Source organism: Lithobates pipiens, unplaced genomic scaffold (genome assembly GCF_037356315.1).
Source record: "Lithobates pipiens isolate NorthernLeopardFrog02 unplaced genomic scaffold, aLitPip1_a1.2 Scaffold_16, whole genome shotgun sequence".
In the NCBI taxonomy this organism is placed as follows: Eukaryota; Metazoa; Chordata; class Amphibia; order Anura; family Ranidae; genus Lithobates; species Lithobates pipiens.
Genome location: NW_027507748.1, coordinates 536637365 through 536656589, shown reverse-complemented (window position 1 = coordinate 536656589; position 19225 = coordinate 536637365). Strand labels below are relative to the sequence as shown.

Sequence of the window (19225 nt, the reverse complement as noted above, 5' to 3'; positions counted from 1 at the left end):
TAGTGGAAATGGAAATCCGGATGATCCGCTTATTCCATTTCCACTAGTTTCTGGAGGTCTTGGATCGCATAAGCGGACAGTATCACTCTCTCACCCTTTAATTGTTTTTAGATACTATGTATAATATGTAGTGCTGCTCTGTTATTTGGCTTTTTTTTTGTGTTATGTATATTTTTTGATTATGTGAATACATTTATATGTTTTATATTTTTTTTCTCCTTTATATTGTTGCCTTTATAATCCCACTCAATAGAGGTTTTTCGAATTTGTATTCATTAGAAGGGATGATGGCAACTACATGCCACTGGTTATGAGCTAGAATTTTTCAGAATGGTATACGCCATGCTACCTTTTTGAAGAAGTAAACGTGAAAAGAATTCTCTGACTGATACTGTGTAACACTTCACAGACCACACATAGCTTGACTCTACTAATGGGATTGCTGAACCTATGTAAATGTAATGCACATTTATCCCATACTTGCAAAGGATTGGCAATAGCAGATGGATGACTCCAATGGTTTCTTCAATAAACTTGGATATTGGCTTTTAGCGGCGTACATCTTGCGCCCCACCCCCTTTTTTTTAAACACATTTCTTTAATGTTTTATAAAGGTTAGAAAGGCAGGAATATAGGGATAACAATGCAATTTGAGGTTACTTCATACAAATATGAAAGTCAAACAGTAACCTAATGAAATACATCTTCATTCACCAAATACTGTACTGCATACAATGCCAATACACCACAATGAATCAGGTGCCACCAAAGAGCTGACAATGATAATCAGGTAGTGCACAAGATGAAAGCACACATTATTACTGAAAGTCAAAATCTATTTTTTTGGGTCTATATATAAAGAATGAAACGGAAATTTAACTTTTTTTATTCATGTGAGAAATTGTTTTTAATAAACCCCCCCCCGGTTTATTAAAAACAATTATTTCAAGCAATCTTTAAAAATAGGCTCCTTCAAGTTTAGAAGAAAGTACAGATCCAGCTAGATGATTGTGTTGAATGCTAATCTAGGTATTTCAAATCTCATCAACCTCCTTCTCTGGCACTGGGGTGGTATATTTCAGATAAGGTTTTCCAAAGCATCAACCATATCTCAGTTTTTCTTTTCCATAGGTACTAAAACAGGTACAAATCAATATAAAGAATACTGATGTGCTTCTCTAAGTACACCTTGATCTCCACCTTGGACTAAATATGAACTCATACAATACATTACCAATTTGAGATTAGGCATTTGATTGGGTACAACTAAATTTGCGCTGCACATTTCACCAATGTATGAATTCCTTTGTTGAGAAGCATATTTTCTGGAACTGAACTAAATTGTACTACAATGTTAAATTTTTTAAATCTGCCCTTAGCATTTTGATTTTCTTCTAACCCAAATTAATTTACATACTTTTATCTCCATATATTAAAATATAATTGGTGGTTGTGGATAATTTTACTATAACAACTTTGCAATAAACAGCCATATATACAAAAAAAATACACATTTGCAAACCCAATTATCATGCAGTGGTGGAATATTTGATGAACAGAGGTATAATTGTGTAAATTTTGGGAAGATTAGACTTTTTTTTTTATGGTTGACTGGAAGGCAGTCACAGTTCTCAATTAAGCAAAATATTTGACTATTTAAAAAAAAAATGTCAGGTAAATAGAAGTTTAAATTGCCAACATCAAAATTATGGCACTCTTAAAGCATATTTCTGGAACACCATGGATACATTACATAAAATAGTCCACCACTGTATTTTTTTTTGCCTGGGATAGGACGGCAAAGATAGTGATTGCACCGAAGCTTAGTGCCTATTCCCACATAGATCCCATAGGTTCAACAGGTGCTTCCTAGCTTAGTGCTTACTTCCACATAGGATCAACAGGTTCTCCTCAGCTTAGTGCCTATTTTTATATAGATCCATAAGTTCAACAGATGCCCCCTAGCTTGCTGCCTACTTTCACAGAGATCTATGGATTTAGTGGGTGTTCATCAACATAGATTGCCTCTTCATAACTGAAAGCTGGCTTACTCCCGACTGCAACGCCATCCTCACCAAATTGGTGCCAAAGAGCTATAGGATCCTAACGGAGCATCAGAAAGGGAAAAAAGGAGGAGGCCTAGCAGTGATCTTAAAATCGCACCTGGCGCTCACCAAACCAATGGTACAGAACCCGATGGCTTTAATGGAGACACTGACCCTACATCTTCAATCAACACCCCATGACACCACTCAGATTCTACTATGCTACAGACCGCCTGGGCCAAAGTCTAATCTTCTTATACCCCTCACAGAACTCATTGCAATGCACACCCTGAAATCGAAGAACTTCATGGCACTCAGGGATTTTAACCTTTGGGCAAACGACTCGCAAGATCACATCGCGACCGCCTGCATCAACCAACTGGAAGAACTGGGTCTCCAGCAACTGATAAAGACTTCCACACACGGGTCAGGTCACACCCTGGACCTCATCTTCAAACAAAATATGGACATTGACATACTTGACAACAGAACACTACCATGGACGGACCACCACGCCATCATATTCTAAATCTCTTCCAATACCGTACACCAGAAATGGAAACCTGCAACAACAACGCACTGGACCAGATCGCAGAAAAAACTACACTCCGAAACCTTCAAAACCATTTTATCCAAAAAATTATCAACGCTGGATTTAAGCCACTCATCTGAGCAAAATACTCAGCTCCCTTAACAAGGTATTACTACAATGAGCAGACGCCTGCTCAATGACCACCTCTCTCTACTAAAGCAAGAACGTAGAAGAGCTGAAAGAACATGGAGAAGAAATCCCACAAGGAAAACCACACAAACTACAAAGGATGCATGGTGAATTATCGCAAAGCAATCTTCGAAGCTAAAAAGGACCATTTCTCAAAGGCAATCTCAATGGCCCTAAACCGCCCTCAGGAACTCTTTAAAAGTCGCTCAATCGATGAACCCGGTATGCTTAGAGCCCCCAGCAAACGAAACCCAAGATTTCTGCAATGAATTATCAGATTTTTTCATCAACAAAATCGAAACCATCAGGAAAACAATTCATCAGAAAAAAAACAGCCAACCACAGTCAACAAAAGCAAAAAGAAGATATCTACACCAACAACCCACAACCGCCAAAGTTTTCACTGACCCCAATTGCCACTGACCTCACTAAAAACATTGTCAAAAACCTTTGTGACAGAACATCACCTATTGACATCATCCCCACAAAACTCCTCAAAGAATTCTTCGACATTGTGGCTCCCACCATAACCCACCTCATAAATCAGTTGTTTAAAGAAGGGACTGATCCGGGTGCCCTCAAACAAGGGATCGTCAAATCCCTGCTAAAGCAACCTAACCTCGACCTTCAGGACCCAAACAATCGCAGGCCGATTACAAGCCTCATCACCATCTCCAAGATCAAGGCGAAAGCGGTAGTTCAACAGATACGACACCACCTGGATACACACAAGCTCCTAGATCCGCTGCAATCAGGCTTCCGCACGGGCCATGGAACAGAAACAGCACTCCTCAAGATATGGGACGACACCCTCGAAGCAGCGGATTACGGAGAATCATGTCTCCTGGTACTGTTGGACCTCAGTGCAGCATTTGATACAGTGGACCACAATACACTACTCATCCGCCTCACAGAAGTAGCAGGAGTCACAGGCTCAGATCTTCAATGGTTCGCATCCTTCCTAAGAAATCGGTCACAGACAGTGAAACTAGGAGAATTCACCTCTGAAACGAAGGCAGTCTCCTGCGGAGCCCCCCAAGGATCGTCCTTGTCGCCAGTGCTCTTCCACATATACATCTGCCCACTCCTCAATATCATCAGACCTCAGCTTCCACTCGTACGCTGACGACACGCAACTTTACTTTCGTATCACTGAACAAAAAGACCATCATCAGCAATTAGAAAATTGCCTTGCTCTGATAGAAGACTGGATGACCACTAACTCCCTCAAACTCAACGAATCAAAAACAGAGCTTCTCATCCTCCACGCAAACCATAATTCCCGAACCAAGACCCCCTGGACACCCCCCACCATTTTTGGACAGACCGTCATCCCAAAGACCAAGGCAAAAAATCTCGGGGTCATCTTTGACTCGCAAATGTCTATGGATGCCCAAATAGGAGCAGTAGTCAGTGGCTCTCACCATCTGCACCGCCTGCTACGCAGACTAATCCCATTCATCCCACAGAAGGACAAAGCAGTGGTAGTTTGAACAGTCATTAATTCACGACTTGATTACACAAACTCCCTTTACTTAGGATTACCCCAATATCAACTTGCGCGCTTCCAACTTATCCAAAACATGGCGACAAGACTGATAACAGGGAAAAAACCCTGGGAATCAATCTCCCCTACCCTGAGAAGCCTACACTGGCTAACCGTAAAGAATCAAATCACATTCAAGACCCTCTGCCTCACCCACAAATGCATGCATGGAGATGCTCCTCAATAGCTATTTGAGAAAATAAAACACTACACGCCCAACCGCAGTCTTCGATCCTCTAACCAAAACCTCCTCCTCGTTCCCAAATCTCGGTACAAATCTAAGGGGGAGCGGAGATTCGCTGTCCAAGGACCACGGCTATGGAACGCTTTACCAACCAACATCTGCTTGGAAGAAAACCTCCAGGTCTTCAGGAAAAAACCCAAGACCTTACTCTTCTAGAAGCTGGACAACAAAGCTCCACTTAGCGCCTTGATGCGATTCAGTTCGCTTTGAGCGTTATACAAATTATTAATTCATTCACTTAATGCCTATTTTCACATAGGTTCATAAGTTCAATAGGCTCTCACCAGCTTAGTCCCTACTTCTACATAGGTCCACAGATTCAAAAGGCGTTCCCTAGCTTGGTACCTACTTTCACATAGGTACATGGGCTTAGCGGGTGCTCACCAGCTTAAAGGATAGGTTCACCTTTTGTAACACATTACTTGTTCCACCAGCCCCCACATATGACGTATGAGCAAACAGCTCACACAGTCTGCAGGAATGCTGCATCTTCTGATTGCGGGTGCAATGCTTTGCAGGTTACTTGCAAAATGATGTGTATTTATTTTATTTTTTTTCAAAAGTGAACATATCCTTTAACCACTTCAATACCGGGGCACTTAAACACCTTCCTGCCCAGACCAATTTTGAGCTTTCAGCGCTGTCGCATTTTGAATGACAATTGCGCGGTCATGCTACACTGTACCCAAATGAAATTTTTATCATTTTTTCCCCACAAATAGAGCTTTCTTTTGGTGGTATTTGATTACCTCTGCGGTTTTTATTTTTTGCTAAACAAATAAAAAAATACCGAAAATTTTGAAAAAAAAAAATGTTTTTTTTTGTTTCAGTTTCAAAACTTTGTAAATAAGTAAATTTTCTCCTTCACTGATGGGGATACACTGATGGGCAATGATAAGGCAGCACTGATGGGCACCGATGAGGTGGCACCAATGAAGTGGCACTGATGAGGTGGCATTGATGGACACTGATATGTGGCACTGATAGGCGGCACTGATGGGTGGCACTGATGGGCGACACGGATGGGCACTGATAGGTGGCACAAATTGGCACTGATAGCTGGCATGGATAGGCGGCGCAGGTGGGCATGGGTAGTCGGCACAGGTGGGCATGGGTAGGCAGCACAGGTGGGCATGGGTAGGCGGCACAGGTGGGCACGGATGGGAACTGATAGGCGGCATTGTATTATAATATACTGTACTAATGGATGCCAATCAGTGCCAAACAATAATGCATGCCAATCAGTGATGCCCATTGTGGGCACTAATTGGCATCCATTGTGGCACTGACTGGAATCCCTGGTGGTCTAGGGTGGCATACCTTATCCTGGGCATCTCTGGTGGTCTGGTGGTGTCCCTGGTGGTCCAGTGTGGGCATCCTCGGGGGGGCTGTGCTGATAATCGATCAGCACAGGCCCCCCCCTGTCAGAGGAGCAGCCGATCGGCTCTCCTCTACTCGCGTCTGACAGACGCGAGTGAGGAAAAGCCGATCACCGGCTCTTCCTATTTACACTGTGATCAGCCGTGATTGGACACGGCTGATCACGTGGTAAAGAGTCTCAGACTGACACCCCGCAACAACGATCCCCATATGACGTCCGATCAGGATTATGAAACCACTTTGCCACGTCAATTTGTAATAGGGCGGGCGGCAAGTGGTTAAGTGCCTACGTCAACAGTTTGACGTTTAGGTGGCATAGGGACTACCAGGTTTAAAACTCATGTCACGACCACATTATATTTTTTTTAGCTTTTAGGAACAGGCAAATATTATAACTGCTATAAAACTGCAAATTGTGACCCCATTAGGGCATTTCCTCCTATTGTCACTGGGATGGGAAGTGGGAGGAAATCACACACATGTTGATTAGAACAACAATGGGAAATAGTGTAGTGGAGAAGGGTCAACGCATATTATCAGGTTTTATTTGCTTTCAATACCAAACTTGCCTTTGCCACCAGTATTGACACAGGGACAGAATATAAGGGGAAATCTCCCTAGATGGGACATGGTAATAAACACCTAATCTTCTGATTCTTTCCACTCTATTCTAAAATAAATAAAAGGTTTACTACTGTTTACCTTTTAAGCCAATAGAAAATGATGCCCTTGCTGTTACACCAATCTAATTTACTTTGTTATTTGCTGTGCTATTCTGCTATGGCGCTGTAAGATATTGTAAGATATACAGTTGTTGAAAAAGTATTTGCACCCTTCCTGATTTTTTTTCTTTTTTTGCATATTTCTTAAACTAATTTTAATATAGCACAAAGATAACCCGAGTAAATCCAAGATGCAGTTTTTAAATAATGATTTAATTTATTAAGGGGAAAAAAAGCTGTTCAAACCTGCCTGGCCCTATGTGAAAAAGTAATTGCCTCTCCCATGCTGAATCATGAATGAAGTGTGATTAATTACTTTTTTTTGGAAAGCTGAGTTAAATTTCACTTGCCACACCCAGGCCTGATTACTGCCAGACCTGTTGAATCAAGAAATAAATAATAAAAAGTAGCTGTCTGACAAAGTAAAGCACGCTAACAGATCACAAAAAGCCACACATCATGCCACAATCTAAAAAGAAATGAAGAAGAGATTAGAAACAAAGTAATGTACATGTATTGGTCTAGGAAGGTTTTCAAAGCCATTTCTAAGGCTTTGGAACTCCAGTGAACCATGGGGAGAGCAATTATCCACAAAAGGAGATAACTTGGAACAGTAGTGAACCTTCCAAGGAGTGGCCGGCCTTCAAACATTACTCCAAGGGCATGACAACGACTCAACCAGGATGTCATAAAAGAACCTAGAACAACATCTAAAGAGCTGCAGGTCTCACTTGCCTCAGGTAAGATCAGTGTTCATCATTCAACAATAAGAAAGAGACTGGGCAAAAATGGCATCCATTGGAGAGTTCCAAGGCCAAAGCCACTGTTGACCAAAAAGAACACAAGGGCTTATCTCACATTTACCAAAAATCTTGATTATCCCCAAGACTTTTAGGCAAATATTCTGTGGACTGATGAGACAAAAATTTTAATTTTTGGAAGGTGTGCGTCCCATTACATCTGGCATAAAATGTAAACAGCATTTCATAACTAGAACATCATAACAGTCAGACATGATGGTGGTAGTGTGATGGTCTGGGGCTGCTTTGCAGCTTCAGGACCTGGACGACTTACCATAATTGATGGAACCATGAATTCTGAGCTCTACCTGAAAATCCTAAAGGAGAATGTCCAGCCATTAGTTCCTGACCTCAAGCTCAAGTGCACTTGGGTTATGCAGCAGGATAATCTTCCAAAACACAACAGCAAGTCCACCTCCAAATGGTTCAAACAAAGCAAATTTTAGGTTTTGGAGTGGCCTAGTCAAAGCCAGGACTTAAATCCAGTTGAGATGCTGTATCATGACCTTACACAGGCCGTACATGCTGGAAAACCCTCCAATGTGGCTGAATTAAAACAATTCTGCAAAGAGGAGTGGGCCAAAATTGCTCCACAGCAATGTGAAAGACTCATTACTAGTTATCGAAAACGCTTGATTGCAGTTGTTGCCGCCAAGGGTGGCACAACCAGTTATTAGGTTTAGGGGGCAATTACTTTTTCACATATAGCCAGGCAGCTTTGGACAGCTTTTTTGCCTTAATAAATGAAACCATTATTTAAAAATTGCATTTTCTATTTACTCGGGTTATCTATCTATCTAAACATCAATAAAACGCTGTCAGTAGCACTTTCTGTGCACTCTTTGGCCCCTCTTTTGCTTATTGAGTTTTAGCAATTAAACAGTGATCAAACGCACTAATAACTGAAAAGAAAAAATGTACACAATGTATTAAGATGACCACTAAAAAAACAGTAATAAACAAGAGGTTGTATTTTAAAAATGACATCCAGGAAAGATTTATAGAATTCCTAATAAATAATACTTGTATAAATAGTTTATTGTGGCTAACATGCCAAGACCCTTCTGCACACATATGGATTATACCTCACTTGCCTGGATGAAGAAATAATGCAGATTTTTTTTTAAATTAAAGTAGAACTATGTCTTCCCATTAAAAAAAAAAAGATGTGCTGAAGAACTTAATTCTAACTGCATCCACACATTTCACAGTTTCTCTTAGCCCCCCTGAAAATTCTCAAAAATACCCCTACCACCCACCAGTTAAGTCCACCTAATACAGCTTCCTGTGATGGTGTGGCAACAATGCCGCACTGCTTCAGAGCAGGGTTACCATTCTTGTGTTGGCAGGCTGTGCTTGCGCCACAGTGGGATAAAAAAATAAAAATAAATGGAAAACCGTTAGCTTGTCAATTAACACCTGGCCACACGTACAGTTACAAAAATAAATTATTTAATCCCCTGCAGATTTTGTAAGTTATTAAAAAGAAATAAAGGATCTGTAATTGGTATCATAGGTGTATTTTAAATTATAGAGACAGAATATCAACCAAAAATCCAGAAAAAACTCTGGCTCTCGGTCTGGAGCTCCATGCAAGATTTTGCCTCATGGGGTAAGAATGATCATAAGAAAAGTGAGAAATCAGCCCAGAACTACACAAGAGGAGTTGTGAATGATCCCAAGGCTGTTGGGACCACAGTCATCAAACCATTGGTAACACAATGGATTGAAATCCTGCAGTGCCTGCAAGGTCCCCCCTCCTCAAGAAGGCATGTGTATATGCCCATCAGAAGTTTGCCAATGAACATCTAAATTATTTAGAGAAGGATTGAGAAGAAAGTGCTGTGGTCAGATTAGACCAAAATTGAGCACTTTGGCATTAATTCAACTCTCTGTGTTTAGAGGAAGAAAAATGCTGGACTATGATCCCAAGAACACCATCCCTACAGTCAATCACGGAGGTGTAAACATTATGCTTTGGGGCGATTTCTCTGCTATAGGTACATAGCAGACTTTGCTCCATTAAGGGGCCGATGGATTGTAAAATCTTGCATGAGATCCTTCTTCCCTCAGCCAAAACACTGGAGATGGGTCCTGGATGAGTCTTCCAGCATGACCCAAAACATACTGCCAAGGCAACAAAGGAGTGGCTCAAGAAGAAGCACATTAAGATCATGGAGTGGCCTAGCCAGTCTCCAGACCTTTAGCCTATAGAAAATATGGAGGGAGCTGAAACTTTGAGTTGACAAGCGACAGCCAAAAAACCTTAAGGATTCAGAGACAATCTGTAAAGAAGAGTGGACCACAATCCCTCCTGAGATGTGTGCATTACTGGTAACCAACTACAAGAAAACATCTTACCTCTGTGCTTGCCAACAAGGGTTTCTCCACCAAGTACTTAAGTCATGTTTTGCTTTGGGATTAAATACTTATTTTACTCACTGAACTGCAACTCAATTTATAACATTTGTATCATGTGCTTTTTTTCTGGATGTTTGGTTGATAGTCTGTCCATATCATTTAAAATACAAAGAAATGAAGGGCCTATCATTTTAAGCAAAGGTGTAAGTGGGTAAACTTACAAAATCTGCAGGTGATCAAATAATTATTTTCCCCACTGTAGTCCTGTACACTGCTTTGTGGATTAACAGCACTGACTCGGGTTGCCAAAATCCTTCCACTGTCAGATGTAGTGTCGGGGGGAGCGTGTTAACACACAAATGAAGAAGGATTTTGTGCAGGAAAAATAAAGGAAGTTTTAACTTACTGATTCAGTATGTGTGTTTCTAAACTTTTCTGGGCTTTAATACAAAAGCAGTTACTTTTTATCCCTGACTGATGCAACATATGTCTTTATTTTTTCTGTCATTTAAAGGAAGACTTTACATTCACTGAAAAAATATATATCACACAAGCCCTTTTGATACTAAAAAATATCTCTCCCTTTCAATCTGCAATTAGATTTTTTTTAAACTGTTAGGAGTTGTTGCATCCCTGTAACTGTGTTATTTCCTACACATTGTGCCTACAACACTGTAGCTGAACATGTTGTTACAGTAGGGAGGCCCTAAAACTCTTGCAACTTATTTAACTAACCTACGTGAATTTTTTATTTTTTTTTCCTCAAAACCTGGGAAATTACACTTGAAGACCGAATCCATCTGAAACCAATAATCAAGTTATGAGGGCCATGTTGAATAACTTATCACAGCCGTATATCCCTGGGACTCCAGTTATAAGATTATACTGTTTTTTACCTCATATAACCATTGATTCTGAGTTTTTTTGGTATGCTTTCTATATTATTAAAGAAATATAGGTGAGAGAACCCTTCTCGTAATGGATGTTGAAAATAAGCACACCTGGGAAATTCACAGCAGAGATCTTATGACTGGTAATGCCAAGAAATATACAAAGCCAGTGGATGACTGGCTTTTGCAATATCATCCTATAATTAAATATTAAGTCTAGATAGCCATATACTCTACCCTAAAATTGTAGGTGAAACTGGGTAAATGCAGAAAAAGAAAATCACATGAATTCATTTTGTTCTGATTACATCAGCTCACTTGGCATCTGCACATCACAAAATAGACAAATGACACACTGCATAGGTTTGGAAAGGTAGTTAACAAGGTGACCTGTGTATGACTTTCAGTTAGGTAGAAAGATCAAAACTGGCATGCATCCTATCAATTGGATGCCCATGAGAGCATACATTCACTACAAAGGTATAATACAAATTGGCCAATTTGTGCCAGCTAAGAAAGAGAAACATAAAAGGGCATATTAAAGGACAGCTGTGCTTTTAAAATATATCCAGGAATACCAAAAGCCTGTGCTTTTCAGAGTTGCCATCACGGATATCCTATTCTGTTTACATTCAACTTGTCTGAAAACTGCATCACGACTAAAAATATTAAACTAAGAAAGGAAAAGAAAAGGAAAAGCATCTAAAAAGGAAAGCATCTGTCACATACATGTTAAACTCAATGGAGTCGATTTAATAATTTCAAGGGAATTTCCACTTTGCTTCTTTTTGCAAAGAACACCCTTGATCACCTGCAAGGAAAAATTTAAAAATAGGGATTTTTGCTTGCACATAATTGGATGATGAAAGTCAACAGAGCTTTACATCATTCACTGAGCTAAGGGAGAATTCCCTTACAAAAAGAACAGCCTAATTTGTCTTTAGTAAATCAACCCCAATGTCTTCACTGCCAGGGGTATTAAATTATTGCTTCTATTCTGTAGTGAATTCACACCAATTTTTTTTTTCCTCTTTACATTGTTGAAACTAACTCCTTACCAGTGGCATAAGAGAAGGGATTATAAAACAGACAGTATAGTATGTATACATATATATATATATACATATATATATATATATATATATATATATATATATATATATATATATATATATATATATATATATACTATACTGTCTGTTTTATAATCCCTTCTCTTATGCACATGAGTGGTAAACTGGTTAGAGGTTCAAAGAAGAGGGAGTGACCACATCAGGGACCACTGTTCGTTAGTATTGAGCACACACACACACACACACACACACTGATCAACCATAACATTATGACCAATGACAGGTGAAGTGAGTAACATTGATTATCTCCTGCCAATGGCATTTGAACAAAACAAAAGAAGAGAGTGCAAAGCCGCTCTAGTGTAACTCGGCTTTAATATGGTAAAGTTAAAAACACTACAATGGGCTGATGCATTGAATGCAGAAAAAAAGGGGCAAGTATAAGGACTTAAGCGACTCTCAGAAAGGTTGCAATGTAATAACAAGACAACTGGGGCAGAACATCTCAAAAACTGCAGCTCTTGTGTGAGGTTTCCAGTCTGCAGTGGTCAGGACCTACCAAAAAGCCAGCAGCAGGGTCGTAGGCAGGAATGGCTTATTGATTCAAGTGAGGAGTGAAGGCTGGCCCATTAGTCTGATCCAAAGAGTCATAGCTGGTTCTGATAAAAAAGGTGTCACAACACAGTGCCTCACAGTTTGTTGCCTATAGGGCTATATAGCTGCAGACCGGTCAAGGTGCATGTTTACCCACGTCCAGAGAAGCGTGAGCGTCAGAGCTGAATCACGGAGCAATGGAAGAAGGTTGCCTGGTCTGATGAATTCAAGAATGGTTTGAGGATCACAACAATTATATTTTTAGGTGTTGACTTGGTCTCTATATTCTCCATATATCAATCCAATAGAGCAGTGGTATTCAAGCCTGTCCTTAAGTACCCCCACAGCAGGCCATGTTTGTAGGCAGCTATTTTGGACAGCTATTTTATCCAAGAGGAATTCCCAAAACATAGTCTGTTGGGGGTACTTAAAAACAGAGTTGAGAACCACTGCAATAGAGCATTTGTGTGATGTGCTAGAAAAACAAGTTCAATCCATGGAGGCTCCACCTCGCAACTTACAGGACTCTACTACTGATGGCTTGGTCTCAGATACTACTATATCTTTAGAGGTCTAGTGGAGTCCATGCCTCAACAGGTTATGGTGAGTGGTTATAATGCTATGGTTGATCGGTGTATGCCACACTTAGTCCCTTTTTTTATCAATTCATTCTGAGAATTCTGATCTAGAAGCAAAAGGTCCCTTTTCCTTTCTTGTAGGCCTTCAGCTGGATTTCTTTTTCAATTAAATTTTTTTTAAAACTCTTTATTTTAACTCACATGTTGCACTGGTTAGGGGTACTGTCATAATAAAGGATTGTTGACAGAAAATCAACCCTATGCCAGCTAAAGGATGCATTGGTTACGGTAGTTCCTTTTTTGGCAAAGTGGATTGGTATCAGCATGGCAGAGGACTGCGGGCTTGATTCCAATTTTTCAACATGGCAAATGTACTTTATAAATAGTGTGAAGTGTTCCCTGGAAGAATTCTGGTGAATTCACAGGGTAAAGTAAAAAAAAAATAAGCCCTCCATATTTTTACAGCAGTAAACAAAAGTGTAGCATGATATAAACAATTAGGTTCCACAACACATGCATTTTAGTGTTTTTTGTAACACAGGAAGCATTAGATTAAATCTCTCTATTGAGTAAATTCTCATTTACAATATGCAGACAATAGTGTGCAAATATGGCAGTGGGCAATAAGGGATTATCTTATGCTACTAGGTGATCATAGCCCGTAGCCCCACCATTAGCTAATGATGCTAAAAACAAATGACTCCTCATTTCCTTATCATTATATACATAACATATTACGATTTTTTGTTAATCATTACATTTCTGTTGAACTGTCCAGTGAACAAAAGGCCATTGTAATACACATTTACATCTAGTTAAAACTGCTATTTCACAAATATGTTCAGACTTTAAGCAGCAATTAGTGTCTGGCATTGAAAGTAATGAACATAACGCTATAGAAATAAATACAGTGCAATGTGACCTGCCATTTTGGAAATACCCAGCAATAGTATTCTGTTCCATGAGTCTATGGACTGGGTAGAAGAAACACTGTTCCCTATTCTGCTGTTCCATCACAGAATACAATAACACACCATAATTGGAAGAATGCAAATAAACAATTTGGGAGGACAGCATTAATTGATATTTAGCAAACTTTTGAAGTGGGGGCTGAGAATGTACAGTTTACGTATAGGTTAATTATGCTGTGCAAAATTCGCTCAACGCCCTTCCTTTATGGAATGTTAAACCAACTTTCTGTCTTGCATTCACTCAGCATCTCCTTAGCAGAGGCTCGCTGTGAGGCAAAATTCTTTTTTTCCACATTACTCTCTTTGGCAGCCTGTAGAAAACACGTTTTCACCATTGGGTTAAACAGGGTGCAGTAGTTTCATAAAATTAAGGCCTGCTTGGTTGTGGTTACATCTAGCAGTGCTTGAACGGTAATGCTCACTTTCATCAATCCCTTTTCCTCTAGGATGTGATGTGGTAAACAAAGCTTCTCCTACAAAAAAAAAAAATATGTATAAGAGCAGGGCCACATAAAAACTTCTGAAATAATTTCATGCACCAAAGATGATAATTTATTGACAAATTACAGTAGTAAAAGGAAAAAAATAAGAACAAAAACCCTGATCATTAGGTGAATAATTAGTCCTAAACTAGCACAATGCTTGTTGTGAAAAGCTATTCCCATTGAGCCTATCTGTTTTAGGCTGTGTCCTCCTGATAGTATAAGAATGCAGAGTAAAGTAAATATATCTACAGTGCCTTGCAAAAGTATTCACCCTTTGGCTTTTTATCTATTTTGTTACATTACAGCCTTTAGTTCAGTGGTTTTTTTTTTAATCCGAATTATATGTGATGGATCTGAACACAATAGTCTGTGTGCAATCTAAGTGTCACATGATCTGTCATTACATATACACACCTTTTTGAAAGGCCCCAGAGGCTGCAACACTTAAGCAAGAGGCACCACTAACCAAACACTGCCATAAAGACCAAGGAACTCTCCTAACAAGTAAGGGACAATGTTGTTGAGAAGTACAAGTCAGGGTTAGGTTATAAAAAAATGATGGTCCCTAGGAGCACCATCAAATCTATCATGACCAAATGGCTGCACACCAAAACTCACGGACCAGGCAAGGGGGGCATTAATCAGAGAGGCAGCATAGATACCTAAGGTAACCCTGGAGGAGCTGCAGAGTTCCATAGCGGAGACTGGAGTATCTGTACATAGGATGACAATAAGCTCCATAGAATTGGGCTTTATGGCAGAGTGGCCAGAAGAAAGCCATTACTTTCAGCAAAAAACAAAATGACACGTTTTGAGTTTGCGAAAAGGCATGTGGGAGACTCCCAAAATGTATGGAGGAAGGTGCTCTGGTCTAATGAGACTAAAATCAAACTTTTTGGTCAAAGAAAATGCTATGTCTGGCGCAAACCCAACACATCACATCACCCAAAGAACATCTTCCCCACAGTGAAACATGGTGGTGGCAGCATCATGCTGCGGGATGTTTTTCAGCAGTCAGGACTGGGAAACTGGTCAGAGTTGAGAGAAAGATGGATGGTCCTAAATACAGGGGTTTATTCATGAGGAAAACCTGTACCATTCTGAATGTGATTTGAGGCTAGGACGGAGGTTCATCTTCCAGCAGGGCAATGACCCCAAACAAACTGCTAAAGCAACACTTGAGTGGTTTAAGAGGAAACATGTAAATGTGTTGCAATGGTCTGGTCAAAGCTCAGACCTCAAGCCAATAGAAAATCGGTGGTCAGACTTAAAGATTGCTGTTCCCAAATGCAAACCATCCAACTTGATGGAGCTGGAGCAGTTTTGCCAGGAGGAATGGACAAAAATCCCAGTGGTAAGATGTTGAAAGCTCATAGAGACTTATCCAAAAGGGACTTGGAACTATTATAGCCACAAAAGGTGGCTCTACAATTTATTGACTTTAGGAGGGGTTGTGAATAGTTATGCACATTGACTTTTTCTATTATTTTGTCCTATTTGTTGTTTGCTTCACAATAAAAAAATAAAAAAAATCTGCAAAGTTGTGGGCATGTTCTGTAAATTAAATGATGCAAATCCTCAAACAATCCATGTTAATTCCAGGCTGTGAGGCAACAAAACACAAAAAATGCTAAGGTGGGTGAATACTTTTGCAAGGCACTGTATTTATTCATAATTTTCTGACATATGATCTGTACTTACCAACACGATATACATAAAGATACAAAGGCCTCTAAAGTTAAGTGAAGGTCGAAAGCCCCATATACACTATCAGATTTTCTGCAGATTTTTTCTGATTTACCAAAACCATGTAGTGCAACGGCCTGCCTGATTGCATACACATCCTAAGGTTTGACCTCATAATATATGGTTTTGGTAAATCTGAATTAACAAATCAGCAGAAAATCTGATAGTGTGTATGGGGCTTTAGTGTTTCACCTTCTCTTCAAACCTTTTCTTCAGGTAAGAGTTTAAAAGGTAAATCCAAAACTTTGCCGACCTTCTCCCAAAAGTTTCAAGTTATACATTATTCAGTATCATGCATATTCACCTTTACATCTATGATGCACATGCCAAACAATTTTTTGCCATGCAAAACATAAGCAGAGCCAGCTTGAATGTTTATTATTAGTGTAAAAAATTTGTTTTTATGATGACATCTAACTTCCCAGTCTTTAACAGTTACTTCTAAAATGCAGCTACTTATTTGTTAATTACTGCCACATTGTTCCCTTAATAGAAAAGGCTGGAAGAAAGAACACACAAAACATTTGCCCGGAAGATTTTACCCCCTTCATGACCAGGGCATTTTTTGCTGTTTAGCACTGTGCTAATTTAACTAATAATTGTGCATTCATGCAACACTGTATCTAAACATAGTTTATATAATTTTTTTCACACAAATAGCGCTTTCTTTTGGTGCTATTTGGTCACCACTGGATTTTTTTGCAATATAAACAAAAAAAGGCCAAAAATAGAAATAAAAATCATAAATTTTGGCCAAAATGTATGAGACTGCAGGCCAAACTTGCCCACTACCTTAATTCCCTGGATACAACCGTATAGCAATACACAAACACTATTTTGGCAGAAAATGGCCGTTAACAATATTCTTGGTTTACAATATTCATAAAGACAAAACATATTAATCCAATATTCGGATGAAATCAAATATACAGCAAACTTTTGCCCAGTTGTCAGAACTCGGGCAGCTTAAACTTTATTGAACAAAGAAATACGTCCTCACCAGCCAGACTTGGGGAAACAAGACCGGCTTACCCCAAATACATGGCCATTTCAATGCTGCTTTGCAGCTCAAGATTGAAGATATTGGCACCCATATCCGAAAGGTGGACCTTGTCCTGCCTATAAAGCCTCGGGATTCCCACTTCAAGATCAACGTGCCGATAAGAAAAAAACCCTAACAGTGGCATATACTTAGCCATTGCCCTATTGACCCTCTTCCTCATTTTCTCCATCACTCTATGGAATGGGGAAGACAACCAAGCTAAGCGGGGAACTATCTCTGAAAAAACAACGATTGTCCCTGGGGAAGTCAAATGCAACCGATAAAGATCCCTTTGATCATAAACAAAAGATCCGAAGTACGAATGTTACCGAAGCTGTTACCTCCCAGATGAACTATCAGGATTGAAGGTGGTGGCCAAAACTGAAATAATTGTGACAAATGAAAATATAGTTGCTGCCACTTCAGACCTCTCCCACTCTTCCAGTACAGAGCGAAGGATTCCGGCTGTAAAGATAAGTTAACCGAGTACCTACGTTGAGCCGCACGCTTCCATGCCCAATATATGTAAGAGAGGCCCAGAATCCATATGCAATGTTGAAAACCTAGGAAATCAAAGTGAAAGGTTAGGTTTAATAACTCTTAAAATAATTGGACCTCCATCTTCCCATATCCATTATGGGTTTGGCCGGAAAAACCCTCTCAGCAGCGTCAGATGCTGCCCCTATTCTGACTGAGATGAAAAAACGTAAAATTTTGTAAACCCAATTTTTTCAAGACAGCGTTCCAGGACATATGAATATTGGTACTTAGTGAGGGGAGACCGATCTAAATGAATGAGAAAATGGCTTGACCCAACTGGACACATGCCAAGAAACAATTTACCAGTGCCCCCGGGCACACCGAGACGTCTCCACATGCTGGTAGAATTACCCATTCACCGCATCCCAATTGTTCAGTTTTAGATCGCTTAAAAAAAAAAGAAAAAGGCATACCTGACCTTGTTCGACTAGCACATGCTCCAATAGCATTCCAAAAAAATCCTTTTGGATGCTGAAAGCAAGTCGGAAACCCAAAAAAGACTCCAAAATAAGACTACACCAAAGCTGCCTTAAATAGTAAAGCCTCATAACTGGTAAAGCAAACCAAAGCCGCTTAACCACTTAAAGACCAGGCTTCTTTTTCAGACCCTGTTTATAAGTTAAAAACAAGTTTTTTTGCTAGAAAATTAGCAAAAAAAAAAGTATAATGTTTGGGGGTTCTAACACCCTAGAGAATAAAATGGCGGTCATTGCAATACTTTTTGTCAAACCGTATTTTTGCGGTCTTACAAGCGCACTTTTTTGGGAAAAAATTAACTTTTTTGAATAAAAAAAATAAGACAAAGTAAAGTAGAGTTAGCCCAATTTTTTTTATATCATGAAAGATAATGTTACGCCAAGTAAATTGATACCCAACATGTCATGCCATGTTTCAAAATTGCGCCCACTCGTGGAATGGCTTCAAACTTTTACCCTTAAAAATCTCCATAGGCGACATTTAAAAAATGTGTTAAAAAAATTCTACAGGTTGCATGTTTTGAGTTACAGAGGAGGCTAGAATAATTGCTCTCGTTCTAACGATTGCGGCGATACCTCAAATGTGTGGTTTCACCATCGTTTTCATATGCGGGCGCTAATCACATATGTGTTCGCCTCTGCACGTGAGCTTGTCAGAACTGGGTGCTTTGAAAAAAAAAAAAATCTTATTTATTTTACTTGATTTTTTTTTTCACTGTTTAAAAAAAAAAAATGGGTCACTTTTATTCCTATTATAAGGAATGTAAACATCCCTTTTAATAGAAAAAAAGCATGGCAGGTCCTCTTAAATATGAGATCTGGGGTCAAAAAGACCTCAGATCTCACATTTGTACTTAAATGCAATCATTTTTTTTTTTTTTTAAGTGTCATTTGAAAAAAATGACAACAGAAAAATGTGCCTTTAAGACATATGGGCGGAAGTGATGTTTTGACGTAGCTTCCTTCCTGCTATAGTATGGAGACGGGTGGGGGCCATCTTCCCCTCACTCA

At 39.5% G+C, this 19225-nt stretch overlaps 1 protein-coding gene across 3 annotated transcripts in view; it reads right to left on the bottom strand.

The window, feature by feature from the left end:
* Nucleotides 1-13501: 13501 nt before the first annotated feature.
* Nucleotides 13502-19225, bottom strand: part of LRCH1 (leucine rich repeats and calponin homology domain containing 1) — a 310046-nt gene continuing 304322 nt past the window's right edge. For all 3 annotated transcript variants that reach the window (XM_077483249.1, XM_077483251.1, XM_077483250.1), the window contains one exon: nucleotides 13502-14398. In XM_077483249.1, the coding sequence (XP_077339375.1) occupies nucleotides 14285-14398 (114 nt within the window). In that variant the 3' untranslated portion in view covers nucleotides 13502-14284. The remainder of the gene's footprint in view (nucleotides 14399-19225) is intronic.